This window comes from Protopterus annectens, chromosome 1.part2 (assembly GCF_019279795.1).
Source record: "Protopterus annectens isolate FY-2018-M chromosome 1.part2, PAN1.0, whole genome shotgun sequence".
Classification (NCBI taxonomy): domain Eukaryota; kingdom Metazoa; phylum Chordata; order Ceratodontiformes; family Protopteridae; genus Protopterus; species Protopterus annectens.
The window spans coordinates 447,075,254-447,089,976 of record NC_056727.1 but is presented as its reverse complement, the minus strand read 5'-3'; the positions used below and the strand labels follow the sequence as shown (position 1 = coordinate 447,089,976).

General features: G+C 36.1%; 1 protein-coding gene across 1 annotated transcript in view; it reads left to right on the top strand.

Annotated features, from left to right (window-relative positions):
• The window catches only part of DZANK1 (double zinc ribbon and ankyrin repeat domains 1), a 1,792,612-nt gene that overhangs the window by 899,578 nt on the left and 878,311 nt on the right, over window positions 1–14,723 (top strand). The window contains exon 13 of the mRNA XM_044056983.1: window positions 10,686–10,914. Within this exon, the coding sequence (XP_043912918.1) occupies window positions 10,686–10,914 (229 nt within the window). The remainder of the gene's footprint in view (window positions 1–10,685; window positions 10,915–14,723) is intronic.

Genomic DNA, 14,723 nt, shown 5'->3' with positions numbered 1-14,723 from the left:
GACTTGAGAAACAGAGCTAAAACTTGTCGGTTTGATGATTTAAAAGATGAGCTGATAAAGGACAGACTTGTATGTGGTATTAATAGTGCTGCTGTGAGAAAGATTTTGCTTTGTGACAGTGATTTAACATTAAGCAAGGCAATAAGAGATTTGTCAAATCCATGAGGTGACAGAAAGACATACAAGTAAGCTTGCAAGTGACAAAGGCATGGTATCAGTGAGCTCCAGAGCAAACATAGACAGCATGCAGCACGTGACAAACAAGAACAGGCCTAAGCATGTGGCAGCTACAGGGTTTCCAGTGAAGCCATGAGGTTTTCTAGTAAGTTCCAGAAAAAGTGCAAGCTCAACTGCAAGCTCAGTGCAACATAAACATGAGTCAGCAAAACCCAAATCTGTCTTTATTGTTAACTGTCACAATTGTGGTGCAAATCATAAGTCTAAAAGAGAGCAGTGTTTGGCATTTGGTTAGCAATGTCACAAGTGTAAAAAATGGAACCATTTCCAAAAGTTTTGCAAATTAAGTAAGCCTCACGCATTTGTAAAGAAAGGTCACACAAAAAAAGCAAGTTGATCAAGTAGAGTCAAAACTGTCAGCTTCATATGTAGATGGTGTATCAGTGCTTGGAGAAAGAATTGATGCAGCAAATTTATTAACAAGGAACAAAGTGTTTTGTACGGTCCAGATTAATGGAACATCCACAGAGCTCAAAATGGACACTGGGTCAAAGTATAATGTTATATCAGCAAACACATTTGCAAGAGTAAGAATTAATGAACAACTCAGTGTAACCAGCAGTGCAAGACTTGTTGCTTATGGAGGTGAAGAAATTTAAGCTGAAGGTTCAGTGATACTTTCATGTTATTTGGCTGAGAATTGTTACAACCTGTTATTGTACATAGTCAGAAGACCAGTGCAATCTTTATTGGGTCTCAAAAGATAGTTTAAGAATGAATCTGCTTTCTTTTGCTAAAGAAGTTCATCATGTGATTGCAGTACCAAGTTCCAATTTTTTCGAAGCCATTTTCTGAGTATGCTGTTTTCGATGAAAAATTGGGCAAACTTCCAGTTGTGTATTCTATGAAGTTAGACCCAGAGATCACTCCAGTAGGCAGATCAGCAAGAAGAGTTCCGATAGCTATGCAAGATAAAGTTAAAGCTTAGTTGGATAAAATGGTGCAGCAAGGTGTGATTTGTCCAGTCACAGAACCAACTAAATGGGTGTTGTCCATGGTAGCCGTTCATAAGAAAGGCTCAGATGAAATTAGAATATGCATTGATCCAAGAGATTTGAGCAGTGATTAAAAAGACCATATCATCCAATGCGCAAAGTCAAAGAAGTTGCAGCTCAAATACCGAATTTTCTGTTTTGGATGCAAAGAGTTCATTTTGGCAAGTGATGCTTGATAGCAAATCCTCATTTCTAGCTACTTTTGGTACTCCGTTTGGCAGATAACGATTCCTAAGGATGCCATTTGGAATAAATTCTACAAGTGAAGTTTTCCAGCATGCAACGGAACAAATTTTTTCAGGTTATCCTTGTGCCATAATAGTGGATGATCTATTAGTTGGAGGCAATTGTGAAACAGAGCATGACAGAAACCTCAAGAAAGTTCTAGACCGAGCATGTGAAGTGAACTTAAAGCTAAGTCCTCTGAAGTGCACATTCAGACTTCCAGACATTACGTATTTAAGACATTTGTTTACAATTACAGGCTTGAGACCTGACCCAAGCAAGTAGCTATTCTAGAGATGTCAGCACCAGACAATGTACACGGTTTACAGCATTTTCTGGGCATGGTCAACTATTTAGATTTCAGTGAGTTGACATCACCTTTGAGACAGCTAACATGCAAAAAATGTAGCATGGTCCTGTTTGGAACATCATCAGAAGGCATTTGATGACCTTAATTTGAAAATTGCCACCCCACCTACATTAAGGTACTATGATGTGAATAAACCAGTAGCTCTTTCCTGTGATCTTCAAAATTTTGTATTGGTGCAGTTATTCTTCAAGAGGGCAGACCAGTAGCCTATGCATCTAGGACACTAACTGAAACTGAGATGCAGTATGCTCAAATTGAGAAAGAGCTTTTGGCGATAGTATTTGCATGTTCCAAGTTTCACGATTATATTTATGGTCGAGCTATTCAGATTGAAACTGATCATCTACCTCTAGTTACTACTCTGAAAAAGCCTATGCATTCTGTTCCAGCAAGATTACAAAGAATGATGCACAAATTGCAAAAGTAAAATTTCAGAATAGTCTACATGAAATGCAAATTGCTGATACCTTATCTAGATTGCCTAGAAGACAACAGAACAGCTTGATACTGAGACTTTTGACTTTGATGTGATGTCAGTGCATAATTTTTCCACCGCTATACTTGAGTATAGAGATCACACTAAAATTGATCCAATTTCACAAAAGCTTAATCGCTACATTAATGTTGGATGGCCATCAAAGCAATCTAGTGTATCACCTGAGGTACAAGCGTATTTTCCTTAGAGATGAATTGTTGATGGAAAATAGCATTATTTTCAAAGGTCCTAAAATTGTTGTTCCTGCTTCCTTACAACAAGAATATATTCAGATTTTGCATCGTGTTCACCCAGGTTTATCGTCCACTAAGAGAAGAGCAAGAGAATTAGTATTTTGGCCTTCATTATCAAAAGACATTGATAGAGTTCTTTCTTGTTCAGTATGCAATAGTACTAAACCGCAATTGCAAAGAGCACCACTTCAGCTAAGTCCAATTCCTGAACTACCTTGGTCTACAGTAGCAACCGATATCTTCGAGTAGAACAATCAACACTACTTGGTTTTGGTAGATTCTTATTCAAATTGGTTCGAATTATTGATCTGCTACCAAACTTAACCTCAACTACTGTTGACACAAGGACACTAACTCAAACTGAGATGCAGTATGCTCAAATTGAGAAAGAGCTTTTGGCGATAGTACTACTGTAAGTTGAAACATCATTTCTCAGTTCGTGGTAGTCCACACAAACTTTTTTTCTGACAGTGGTACCCAATTCACAAGCCAGTTGTTTCAGAAATTTGCAAAAGAATGGGACTTTGTACATGTCACTAGTAGTCCTGAATATCCTCATTCCAATGGTCTAGCTGAACGTGCAGTACAGACTGCAAAGAAATTACTTGAAAAGTCAAAGCATGACAATACCGATCTATTCTTGAATTTGTTTAATCTCAGAAACATACCCAGTGATGATATTCTTGGCTCACCTGCTCAGACTGCTTTCCAGACAAACTAGAACTAGACTTCTTATTTCATCAAGTTTGTTGCAGCCTAAACCCAAGAACAATAAAATCATCAAGGCTCAATTGTTTAGGAAGCATAATATCCAGAAATCTAGTTATGACAGATCAAGTAGATCACTTCATCCATTGAGGGAAGGAGACAGACAGTATGAATCCAGGCAACAAAAGGTTTTGATTGAATAGGACAGATTACAGACATCTGTGCCAAGCCAAGATCCTATTTGGTAGACTTAGCATGTGGAGTATAGGAGGAATCGCAGACATCTTCTTCCTGTACCAGAATCATCATCATTGCAGTCACAACATTGTATCTGTGATGCAAACTCTAAATCAAAGAATGAGTCAGACATTGTTTCTAGACCAGAATGTGTTCAAAAGTCTGATTCTGTTCCAGGAAGTAATGCGAACATTCCGCAGGTCAACCATTTTGAAGAAACTGTCCCAGTTGCTAAATCTAATTCCCAGTTTTATGTCACATGATATGAATGAGTTTCTAAGCCTAGTGTGAAATACGCAGCAACGTGGACTTGATTGTGTGTGTGTGTGTGTGTGTGTGTGTGTGTGTGTGTGTGTGTACTTAGTATTGTATGATGCATGTCTATAGATTACCTGTGATTTCTGCATGCCATATAATCTCATGACAATTGCATGCTCTGTTTCTCAAAGAGGGAGGATGTAGATCAGAGTAACGTGTGCTATATCTTTAAGAAGCATGCGAGGCTGTGAGTGCACGTATAAATTACAGACACGTGCAATCCCTAGTGCCATTTTATAGAAGCAGCCAGAGAATGAGGATGCATGATTGCAGTTGTTAGTTTGTATATAAGTTACTTAAATTATAGTCAGTAAGCCTCTATAATGATGTGTTTATATAAAATGAAGCTGCTTGAACAGAATCCATGAAAACTTGCTTATTCATGTCCCAACATGAAAGCGACAGGGAAGAAATAAAAATAGAATGTGGAATAAAGCAGGGCTGCCCCACCAGTAGTGTAATTATCTCATTAGTTATGAATATAATACTGAGGGAAATTAATAAAATGCCAAGTAGCGGTGGATACAAATGTGATGAATACAATTGCCAATAATGTATAATTATGTGGATGATATTGTACTAAGTCTTAAAAGTATGGATGAAAAAAGTAAATGAAAAATTAAGTATAAATTAAAAAAAATAGTTTTAAGTACAAATAATGGGAAAAGTGAAGGATTTAGTTTTTAAGGTATGATAGGGAGGTATTGAGTCCAATGAAAAATGGGTCTACTTTGATTCGCTGAAAACTCATTTCACTGAGTTTCAAAACGCCCCCACCAAATCACTGAAAAATCAAATCTCTGAAAACTCATTACACTGAATCACATTTCACTGAATGTAAGTACTGTTGGGCATTTAAAATGTATATGCCCTTTTTCCCCACTGTAGTGCGATCCTGGAGTTAGTATATATAGTTAGGGGGATGTGCAGGGCACAGCCCCCTGCATTGGGAGGTGGGGGGCATAGCTCCCACCTACTTATGGTTTTATATTGTTAGCTTTCAGTAAAATGAGATTCATAAATATAAAAGCTAAGTAGGTGGGGGGTGCTATGCCCCTTCTAATTAAGTATGAATAGGAACTAATGATGATTATATTTTCTTTTATATGGGTCTCTAGACAAAATCCAGTCAAGAGAGGGATTCTATACATGAAAGAAGAGCAAGGAGGCTTTGGTTTAATAAATCCAATAGTACACACAGTGTCTTTAATTTTATGTGATGTATTAAATGGAATTATAAAGGAAAATAAGAACTTGTTAAAATGATACTATATTACAAATACAAAGAATTGTAGGAAGGGAAGGAATGGAAATTAAAAAAAATAAAGAAGTAAAAACACTGTGAATAAAGAAATGAAAGAGTACCAAAACAAAGTTGTGTTATGGGAAATAAAATAGAAAGGAATGTTACTTAAATATTTTGAAAGTACTTTATTGCATTGATCCATGGAAATATCTAGAAATAGATAAGACAAAAGCCATAATGGCAAGATATAATAACTATAAAAAGGTTAAAGAATGTAATGATTTTTATGGAAATTGTCTATTAGAAAATTGCTGGTTAAGGCAAATATGCCATACATGAAAAAGCAAGATAGGATATTCAATAAATATGGAGAGTTTGAAAGTACTGAGCATGTGTTTTTAAAATGTTAAAGAATTAATTTGTGGAAAGAAATATGTAAATATAATAGTGTGAAACGTTTGTTAAAATCTGAGCAAATAAATATGGGCATAATAGAATTTGGCTGTTATGGTGCACAAAAACAAGAAGAAATGAAGAAAATGGACAGAGTAGTATTTTATGTTTCATGAACTATATGGAATGAGAGACTAATTAAAATGAAATACAATGGAAAATGGACTTTGAAAAAGATTCTGGAGAAAATAATTTTTCGGTTGTGGATAAAAGAGTGGGGAGAAATGTTAAATTGAAGTTTATAATGTATGGAGATTTGTAAATAGATGTAAATAATGTAAATAATATGTAATGTGTGTGTGTGTGTATATATGTGTATGTATATATATATATATATATATATATATATATATGTATGTGTATATATATATATATATATATATATATATATATATATGGGTCTACTTTAAAACACCGACAAGCAAAACACCGACGATGAGAACACCGAGACTGGAAGATCGACAGCTGAGATGACCAATAGTTTAAAAGCACGAATCTTCACATGCCTGACAAACCACAATCCTGACAATCAACAACACAAAACAAATACCTTTTCCAAAAAACTCACACACAACACAAGCACAACAAAAACCTTACAAATCTACACTAAACCTTACATACACAACTATCTATGCACTAATCTTAACCCAAACCCTAACCCTAAAGTCCGTCACTATCGCACACTCACTTAACCCGCCCCTAACCCTGAAGTCTGTCACTATCGCACACTTACCTTATCCGCACCCTAACCCTAACTCACTTAACCCGCCCCTAACCCTAAAGTCTGTCACTATCGGTAACATGTCGGTGTTCTCAGAGTCGGGCTTTTAAACTGCCAGTCATTTCAGTTGTCGATCTTCCGGTCTCGGTGTTCTCGTCGTCAGTGTTTTGCATGTCAGTGATTTAAAGTAGACCCATATATATATATATATATATATATATATATATATATATATATCTCAATTAAAAAAAAAATACTCTTTTCGATAGGTGTCGTTGGATCTTTTATGTCCACCTGCACCCAACTCAAACAGATGGGATCTCAGTCTAACATCCAGGACAACACACTCAGGAATGCAACACACCACTTACACTGCACTACAGTGTCAATTGACCTACCTGGTGTGGGGCTAGAAGCCACAGCCTTCTGCACCAAAGGCAAGTGTGATACTTTTTGTGCTACTGACACTGTGTGTCACTGTGTACAAAAAAGTTGACTTTATTTCCATTAGTGGACATTACTTAACATACTAATTACCTGCCAATACTTTAGAATAAAGAACATGATTATGGGAGATTGTGTTTCTTCGTGGTCACTACTGAATTCTATGTTTGTTTGGTAGGAATGCACCATGGAAAGAAAGGAAGGACAATTTTGTTCTTTATATTAAGGCTAAAGTGGTACTTAGAGTTTCAGAGAGGGCTCGGATTGGACATTTGCCAGCATCTCTACATGGGGACTTGACTCTGGGTGCTAGACTTCCAAATATCACAGCTGATGTGGCTGTGAGCCATCAGTGAGTTATTTTATTAATAGATTTGGTACATTAAATAAAACTTTACTGCAAGGGGAGGAGAATGTTCTTGTTTTCAGGAACTCTGTCATTGATAGATGGGTATTCATCAGTGAACCATATGATATGTATGGGTATGAGTAGTAATCAGAAGAATCCTTTCTTGAGGTTTCAAGATTTCTTAATCTGCAAGTAGGACATATGCATTAGTGTTTCACATGACTGAGTATAAGAAGGAAGGAATGCTTCTGCTTCTTGCCACATGAGCATATCTTTAGATTAGAGTAATAATCACTGAAACATGGCTAAAACAGGTACAAAAGATGATGCAGTACTACCCCCAGGTTACTCCATACTATGGGTGATAGACTCAACAAAAGAGGAGGTGGAGTTGCTATCCTCTTTAAAGACCATCTCACTTTAACTTTCCTTGATTGCAAAACCCCACAACTCAACAGTGCAGAAATCATCTATACCACCTAACTATAAATTCAAGAAAAACACTTAATATAATTGGCTGCTATATCCCACCTGGAAATAATGCCCCAACTATAGAACATTTATTGCACTGGGCAAGTAGTACCCTTAGTCAGGAGACATTCATATTGGCTGATTTTAATTTAGACTGGCTTGCATGTGATACAGATCACCCCATCCATCACATAAACTGGCATGGTTTTACACAAACTATTCAAGAACCTACCCGAATAGATAAAGCCAATAAAAACAATCAACCTTAGATTGGATATTACTAAATAACTCCTCTCACTCATTCCATTCAGGTTGCCCTCTTGATGGTCCAAGCTACCACCTACCCACATTTCTTATACGACAACACATATTCCCACCAAAAACTACTATGTTTAAACAGCTTAGAAAAAAACATAACTTTAATCTTGACAATTTCCTAGCTGACCTACAAAGTTGCAATTGGACTCCACTCAAATACCTTGACCTAGATGATGCAGTGAACCACTTTAATAAATCCTTTTTCTATATATTAAATGCACATGCCCCTGTTAGAACCATCAGGGTAACATCAAGCTAAGTCCCCTGGCTAAGCAGAGACACTAGGGCCCTTCACAGTCATTTCTAAACAACAGTATCAGGAACTTAAAAATAAGGCAAAAAAAAACAGAATAAAATAAATTTCTATCATGACATTCAAAACATATACCAAAAAAAACCCCTCAAAAATTCTGTCCTGCTATAAACTCAATCCTTCACCCAGGAAAATCTACTACACCAATGCCAAACATCCGCAACAATTCTGATAGCATATTTTAACAAACATTTTACTGAAGCTATAATTTCCCTTTCCAAGTAGCAAACCCCACTCCTGATACCAGCCCAGCCAGGTCTACAACTAGCAATGCCTCGTTCTGTTTCTCCCCAGCTTCTACAACCACTATAAAAAAAAACTACTCCAGAAACTAAAACCTACTACACTTGCCATAGATAATTTACCCTCAAAACTGCAGCTGAAAATATAGCTTTCCCAGTATCAATCCTTATAGATCCATTCTTGAAAACAAGGTTCCTCAGCTGTGGAAAATCTCCCATGTAATCCCACTTTATAAAGGGGGACCTTCCACAGAACTGACAAACTATCATCCAATTGCAATTCTTTCACCTCTTTCTAAGCTACTCGAAAGGTGTATTCATCTCCAGGTCATGAAATTCTTGCTAACAAATAGCCTTCTCTCAAACACTCAGCATGGGTTTTGCCTATCACATAGTACCACTACTGCTCTCTTATCCTTCACTAATACTGTAAACCATAACAGGAATAACAACTTTGTATCTGCCATCTTTCTAGACCTGTCAAAAGCTTGTGATATGGTCTTCCATTCCAAACTAATAGATGTACTAACTGAACTATCTTTCTCACCATCTGCCACAGTTTGGTTTAATAACTATTTTTCTGGCCGTTAACAATCTGTTCTATTGCAAGGTGACGTATCTCCACGCCTTCCTTTATCCATTCTTGTCCTGCAAGGATCTATCTTAACCCCTCTCCTTTTCTCCCTTTATTAATAATCTACACACAGCTACTCCACATGGTTCTATAATACAGTATGCAGATGATTCAACACTTATCTCTGCTGCCACTTCTCTATCAGCTCTTTATTCTCAAACACAGGAATCTTTCACTTCTGTTGAAACATGGTTAGCCAATGCCCATCTAATCCTGAACCCAAACAAAAGTAAATTATTACTCTTCCAGCCTAACAAGACATCTCATGCCCATCATTTAACATAATAGCCAAAGCCAATACTGTCATCTCCTCAGCAACCCATACAAAGCTTCTTGGAGTGGAAATGGACAATAGCCCAAAATTTGACTTGGATGTCTCCCTAACAATAAAAAAATCCATAAGAAACTTGGAAGTCTATATAGGCACAAAAGGTTCCTGATCAAAATGGCCAAAATTACATTAGCACAAACCCATCTGCTCTCCACTGTACTATATGTCTCTCCAATTTTAACTAATCTTAGGAAAAGTGACCTATCTAAGCTAGAAGCATGTTATTATAAAATTGCTAAGTTTGCATCTGACTGACCATGTAGAACACATCATTGTACAGCTTTAAGGATACTAGAGTGGCTTGAACTTCCCAACATTATTCTTTACAATCAACTCTCTCTAACTCACAAAATTGTAACACAACCAACAAGAATCCCAGCACTACAAAATCTCATAATTCCTTATAGTTTCAGCAGACCACTTCACTCTAACAATAAGAACTTACTCACCATCTCCAAGGCCAACAACACTGCAGGAGATTCTTTATTTTCCAGCTAAATATCTCGTATATGGAACTTTCTTCCTAACTCCATTATCTTAATCTTGTCCACTAAGTACTTTAAGCCATCACTTAAAGTTTATCTAAAAAATAAGTGACTATGTTCCTGTACTAACCACTCGTGAATGCTTTGATACATCACAGGATACCCCAGCCATATCCAACATCTTCCCGTGTTTAATCTTTTATTCCTACCGGCCTGTCTTAACGTTTTATCCTGACATAAGGCATACTTTACAAATAGTACTAGCTAAGTTCAAAGCCTAGGTATTGTTGTCATGATCTAACACATTTATATTTTCTTATGTATACTACATTTTGTTTACTTTATACTTTATTGATTATTGTAATTTGTGCATTAAAATTTACTGTTACTCATGGAGCTTTTCTCCCCTGGCCTCCGCTGAAGAAGGACCTGTGTCCAGTTGGACTTTCCCAGTAAACAAATGTTAAATAAATAAATAAATTTCATTATCTGAGAATAGTGATTAGAGAAATAGCATGCTTTCAACTTTCTTAGGGAATAGTTGCCAGCTGGATTTCTGGTTCAAAGCCATTATGTTGCTTGTATATGTTCACAAGAGCAGAGAATATATGCAAAGTGTCAAAACTGCATGTAGGCGATTTCATTTGATTTGTCTTTTTTTGTGGTCTGGTCCATGGCCTAAACTGTCTAATAACCATCTTCACTAGTATTGTGCTGATATGTGATGTGTGTATGTGCAATACTTATTACTAAAATAATATACTTTTGGTCCTCATGTATTGGTTTTATGTCTTTTATACATAATCTGAAAGTAGTTTTTCTAATGTGGTTTTAAATATCTTTTTTTTTTTGTAAACAGATGAGAGACTTTAAGTCACCGGTTGCCTGGCAACCCATAACTGTTGCATTGCCAAGTCCTAATGTAAATATGACAGAGAAAACAGATCAAGCAACACAGACTGTAGGTCTGTTTTATCCATCTAGCAAAGACCTTGAAAAAAGAGAAACTGAACTAATTTCTGAAAAAGAAAGACAGCAGAAGATGAGCGATCGCAAACCTCTCCTTACAGCTATAAGCCCTGGCAATGGTAAAGAAAATTCTTTGTTTTTCATTTGTTCTGTTTTGTATGCTATGGTGGAATTACTTCTTTTTAGATTAAATGTATCATTCTGATCTATAATTCCCACTGTAATTCAGACAAAACATGATTTTAGTATACTGCTGTCATAATGGCATAAATTAATGAATTGTATCCTCGCAACAGGTATTTAAGTTCACGTTCCAGTACAGATGCTTCAATGCAGCATGGGGTGGGGGAGCGATGGCCACTTTATTCTTTATTTAACATTATTCTGGTGACACTTTGAAACATGATATTCTGTGCTTGTTGTGATGGCTCTTCAGGTTGAAATCAAGAACTGAGTGAAGAGCAATGGTTTGAATGTGTTTTTCTCAGATGGCTATGCACTATATTTACAGAGAAAATAAAATGTATACTTATTTTTCACACTAGAAATATCCATTTATGAAAAATGCATTTAAAGGAAATGTAAATGTGAATGAAATCAGTTATAATGTGCACATGTAATCCTTGCCTGCCTTCACATAGGCAAACCAGGTATCCACCCAAGGAGTGCTTATTTTTGGCTGTCTTACTGCCTGGCAGATAGTAGAAATTGACTGGCAAGGTGCACTACAGTACTCGTTGTCATCACATAACAAGAAGTAAATAGCCAGCAAATATTGAAATAGTTAAGAAAAGTGGATAGGCGCACTGAACAGTAGGATGTAGCAGGAACTAGATATATGGAGTGGTAGGCATACAGTGGGTATAAAAAGTGTACACACCCGTTAAAATGCCAGGTTTTTGTGATATAAAAAATGAGACCACAATAAATCATTTCAAAACTTTTCCTACCTTTAAGTGACCTATAACCTGTACAATTCAATTAAAAAACAAGCAAATCTGTTAGGGGAAAAATATAAAAAATAAAAAACGTACAATAAGCTGGTTGCATAAGTATGCACACCCTTAAACTAAGCAACCAAATTGAGGTAAGGTGGCTGAATAAAACCAGGAAACCAATGAACAAAACCAAAACAGGCACCAGTAGAAGTGGAATAAATGAACGAAAAAGCTTTTAAGTGGAAGCGGCAGCTGATTTATTTAATACATAAACGCACAAACTTCACAGCGCTTTCATCCACCGGACTTCATCAGATGTATCAAATGTTTTAAGCTGTAACTTCCCTATTTGTAACCCTTCCCACCATTAATTAATTAACCTTTTAATAGTTTAATTCAATGACCAGTTAAAAACAATTAAAATCAGTTAAAATGAACTCATCCAACATCATTTGTTCCTGTATACACCTACTTTGGAATGTAATGTTGTAATGTAAACAAAATCTATAAAAACTTTCCAATTAAAAACCATAATAGACTATCGTATAAAGTAATATGAAGTTGATGAACACACAAAAATACTAGCAAATTGAAAAAATATAAAAAACGAATGCATTTGAAATGTCCATAACTCTTCTTTTGAAAATTAATCACAAAGACAGTTGAAATGAATTTCAAACAAAAAAACTTATAGAAACATATTCCTATTAATATGCTTATCCATAAAAAATGTATACAGAATATTAATGTTTAAAACCTTTTGTATAAAACAGTAAATAAAATCAATGCATATATCAAGTTTTTGTGACAAACCCTATAATTTAGTTGCCCTCATCTTTAAACTGGGGGTAATGGATATATGCTCATTAAGACCTGGGAGTCTATTAGCTTCCAACAGTAACTGCCACTATACTTCCCTGACCTCTATCCTGTTCTCCCAAGGTCCCCCCCATTGTCTTGATGTACCATTTCAATAACAAAAAAAAAAACATTTTGCTCCAGCACATGTCAAAGTGTGTTTGTATATTGCATTGTTGCCATCATGTGTCCTGATGGCATTTAAATGTTCGTGTATTCTTCTTTTCAATTTCCAGGTGGTTTTTCCAACATAAAATACACCACATGTTTTACATAGGGCTAAGTATATCAAGCCTTCACTATTGCAATTGGAAAAGCTGCCACTCCTAATCATCCGGAATATATACCGAGTCCTGTCTCAAAATATATGGACATTGGGCACATGTTCCACACTTAAATGTACCTAACTTTTTGCATTAGGTCTATTATAATTTTTCTCCAACAATTCCTTGAGATTTTTACAGGTAAATCGTAATGGATTTTTAAATAAGTTCTCTAATTCTGAGTAGCAGCTAAACCTATCCCAATGTTGTGCAATAATGTTTCTAATCTTAGGGGTATTATGATTATAATACAAAACATAATTGCCCCCAAATGTCCCTACAGTCTTCCATCCTTGTTGTGCCTCAACCTGTTCACTTCCCAAAATTGGGGCAAATCGAGAGGTTCTACCATTTTTTACTTCCACCATAACTTCCTCGACCATCTGTGCAGGATATTTCCTAGCCAAAAACATATCCCTCACCTTCTGACTTTCCTGTTCAAAATCCACCTCCTTAGATGTCCTCCTACTGCTGCAAATAAATTGTCCTTTGACAATACTTCTTTTTTGTTTATAGGGATGTGAACTATTAAAATATAAATAAGAATTCGAGAAAGTGTCCTTCCTGTATACTCTTGAGGTGTACTGTCGTAGGGGTGTATCCTTCTTAATAGAAACATCTAAGAAGTTCATCTCCTCCTTGGAAATATGATGAGTAAATTTTAAAAAATCAGTGGTCCGGTTCAAATATTGTATACATTCCATGAACTTGGCCTCCCCATCCTTCCAAAATATGCATATGTCATCCAGGTAGTGTTTATAGTGTACCCAATATTGTGCGTATTCTGATTCAAACACAAATTTCTCTTTCCACATCATAAGAACTACATTAGCATAAGTGGGGGCACAACATGCCCCCATAGCCACCCCTTGTATCTGCTTAAAAACTCACCCTCAAAGAATATGAAATTTTGTTGCAAGACCAAATCCATGAGTTCAGTGTATACCAAAAAGGTATTGTGGTCCAAATTCCCATATTTGTTAATGGCATCCTGAAACCATTCAGAGCCTGTAGAATAAGGAATCACATTGAAGAGTTCCTGAATGTCCAAGGTGACAAAAATAATAGAATCAGAATACATATTGTTATTAATACTTCTTAAAAAGTCCCAAGAGTCCTTTAAGATTCCATTAGAAATTACCTATATATTCTTTAATTTGGTGTCTAAAAATTTGGCCAAGGGATAGGTTCTGGAACCATTTGCAGCTACTATTGATCTCATTGGGGGGGGATCTTCCACATTCTTATGCACCTTGGGTATCCCGAATATGGCAGAGATTCTGGGTTTTTCTACGCTAAGGTACTTGTAAGTATCCTGATTTATTAAATTATCGTCCAACATATCTTTTAAAGCAAAATCTATTTTTCGATAGGCTACGTTAATTTCATTCCTTGATAGCCTAACGTACCCGGTTGTGTCATTTAACATACTCATCATTTTACTAGAGTATAAAATACTATCCATAAGAACCACCCCACCTCCCTTATCAGGTTGCATCACCCTAATATAACAATTTTCCTGTAATGATCTATGAAGTTCCATTTTTTCCTTAGTAAGATTTGGTTTACCTTTCCATCTTTCACTAAATTCACCTCTAATCTCCTTTTCTATCTGCCTTTCAATTTTTTTTAACTGGGGATGCATAGGTGGGTTAATAGTGCTAGGTCTTCTAACTTCAGTGTTACCTCTGGTATTTTGTTGTCCCTGAAACAGGATTTCCAGATTTTTCTTCCTCAGAAAAATTCTCATATCAAACTATCCACCATGTTTCCCCTACTAGAAGGAAAAAACTTGAAACCTTTTGAAAA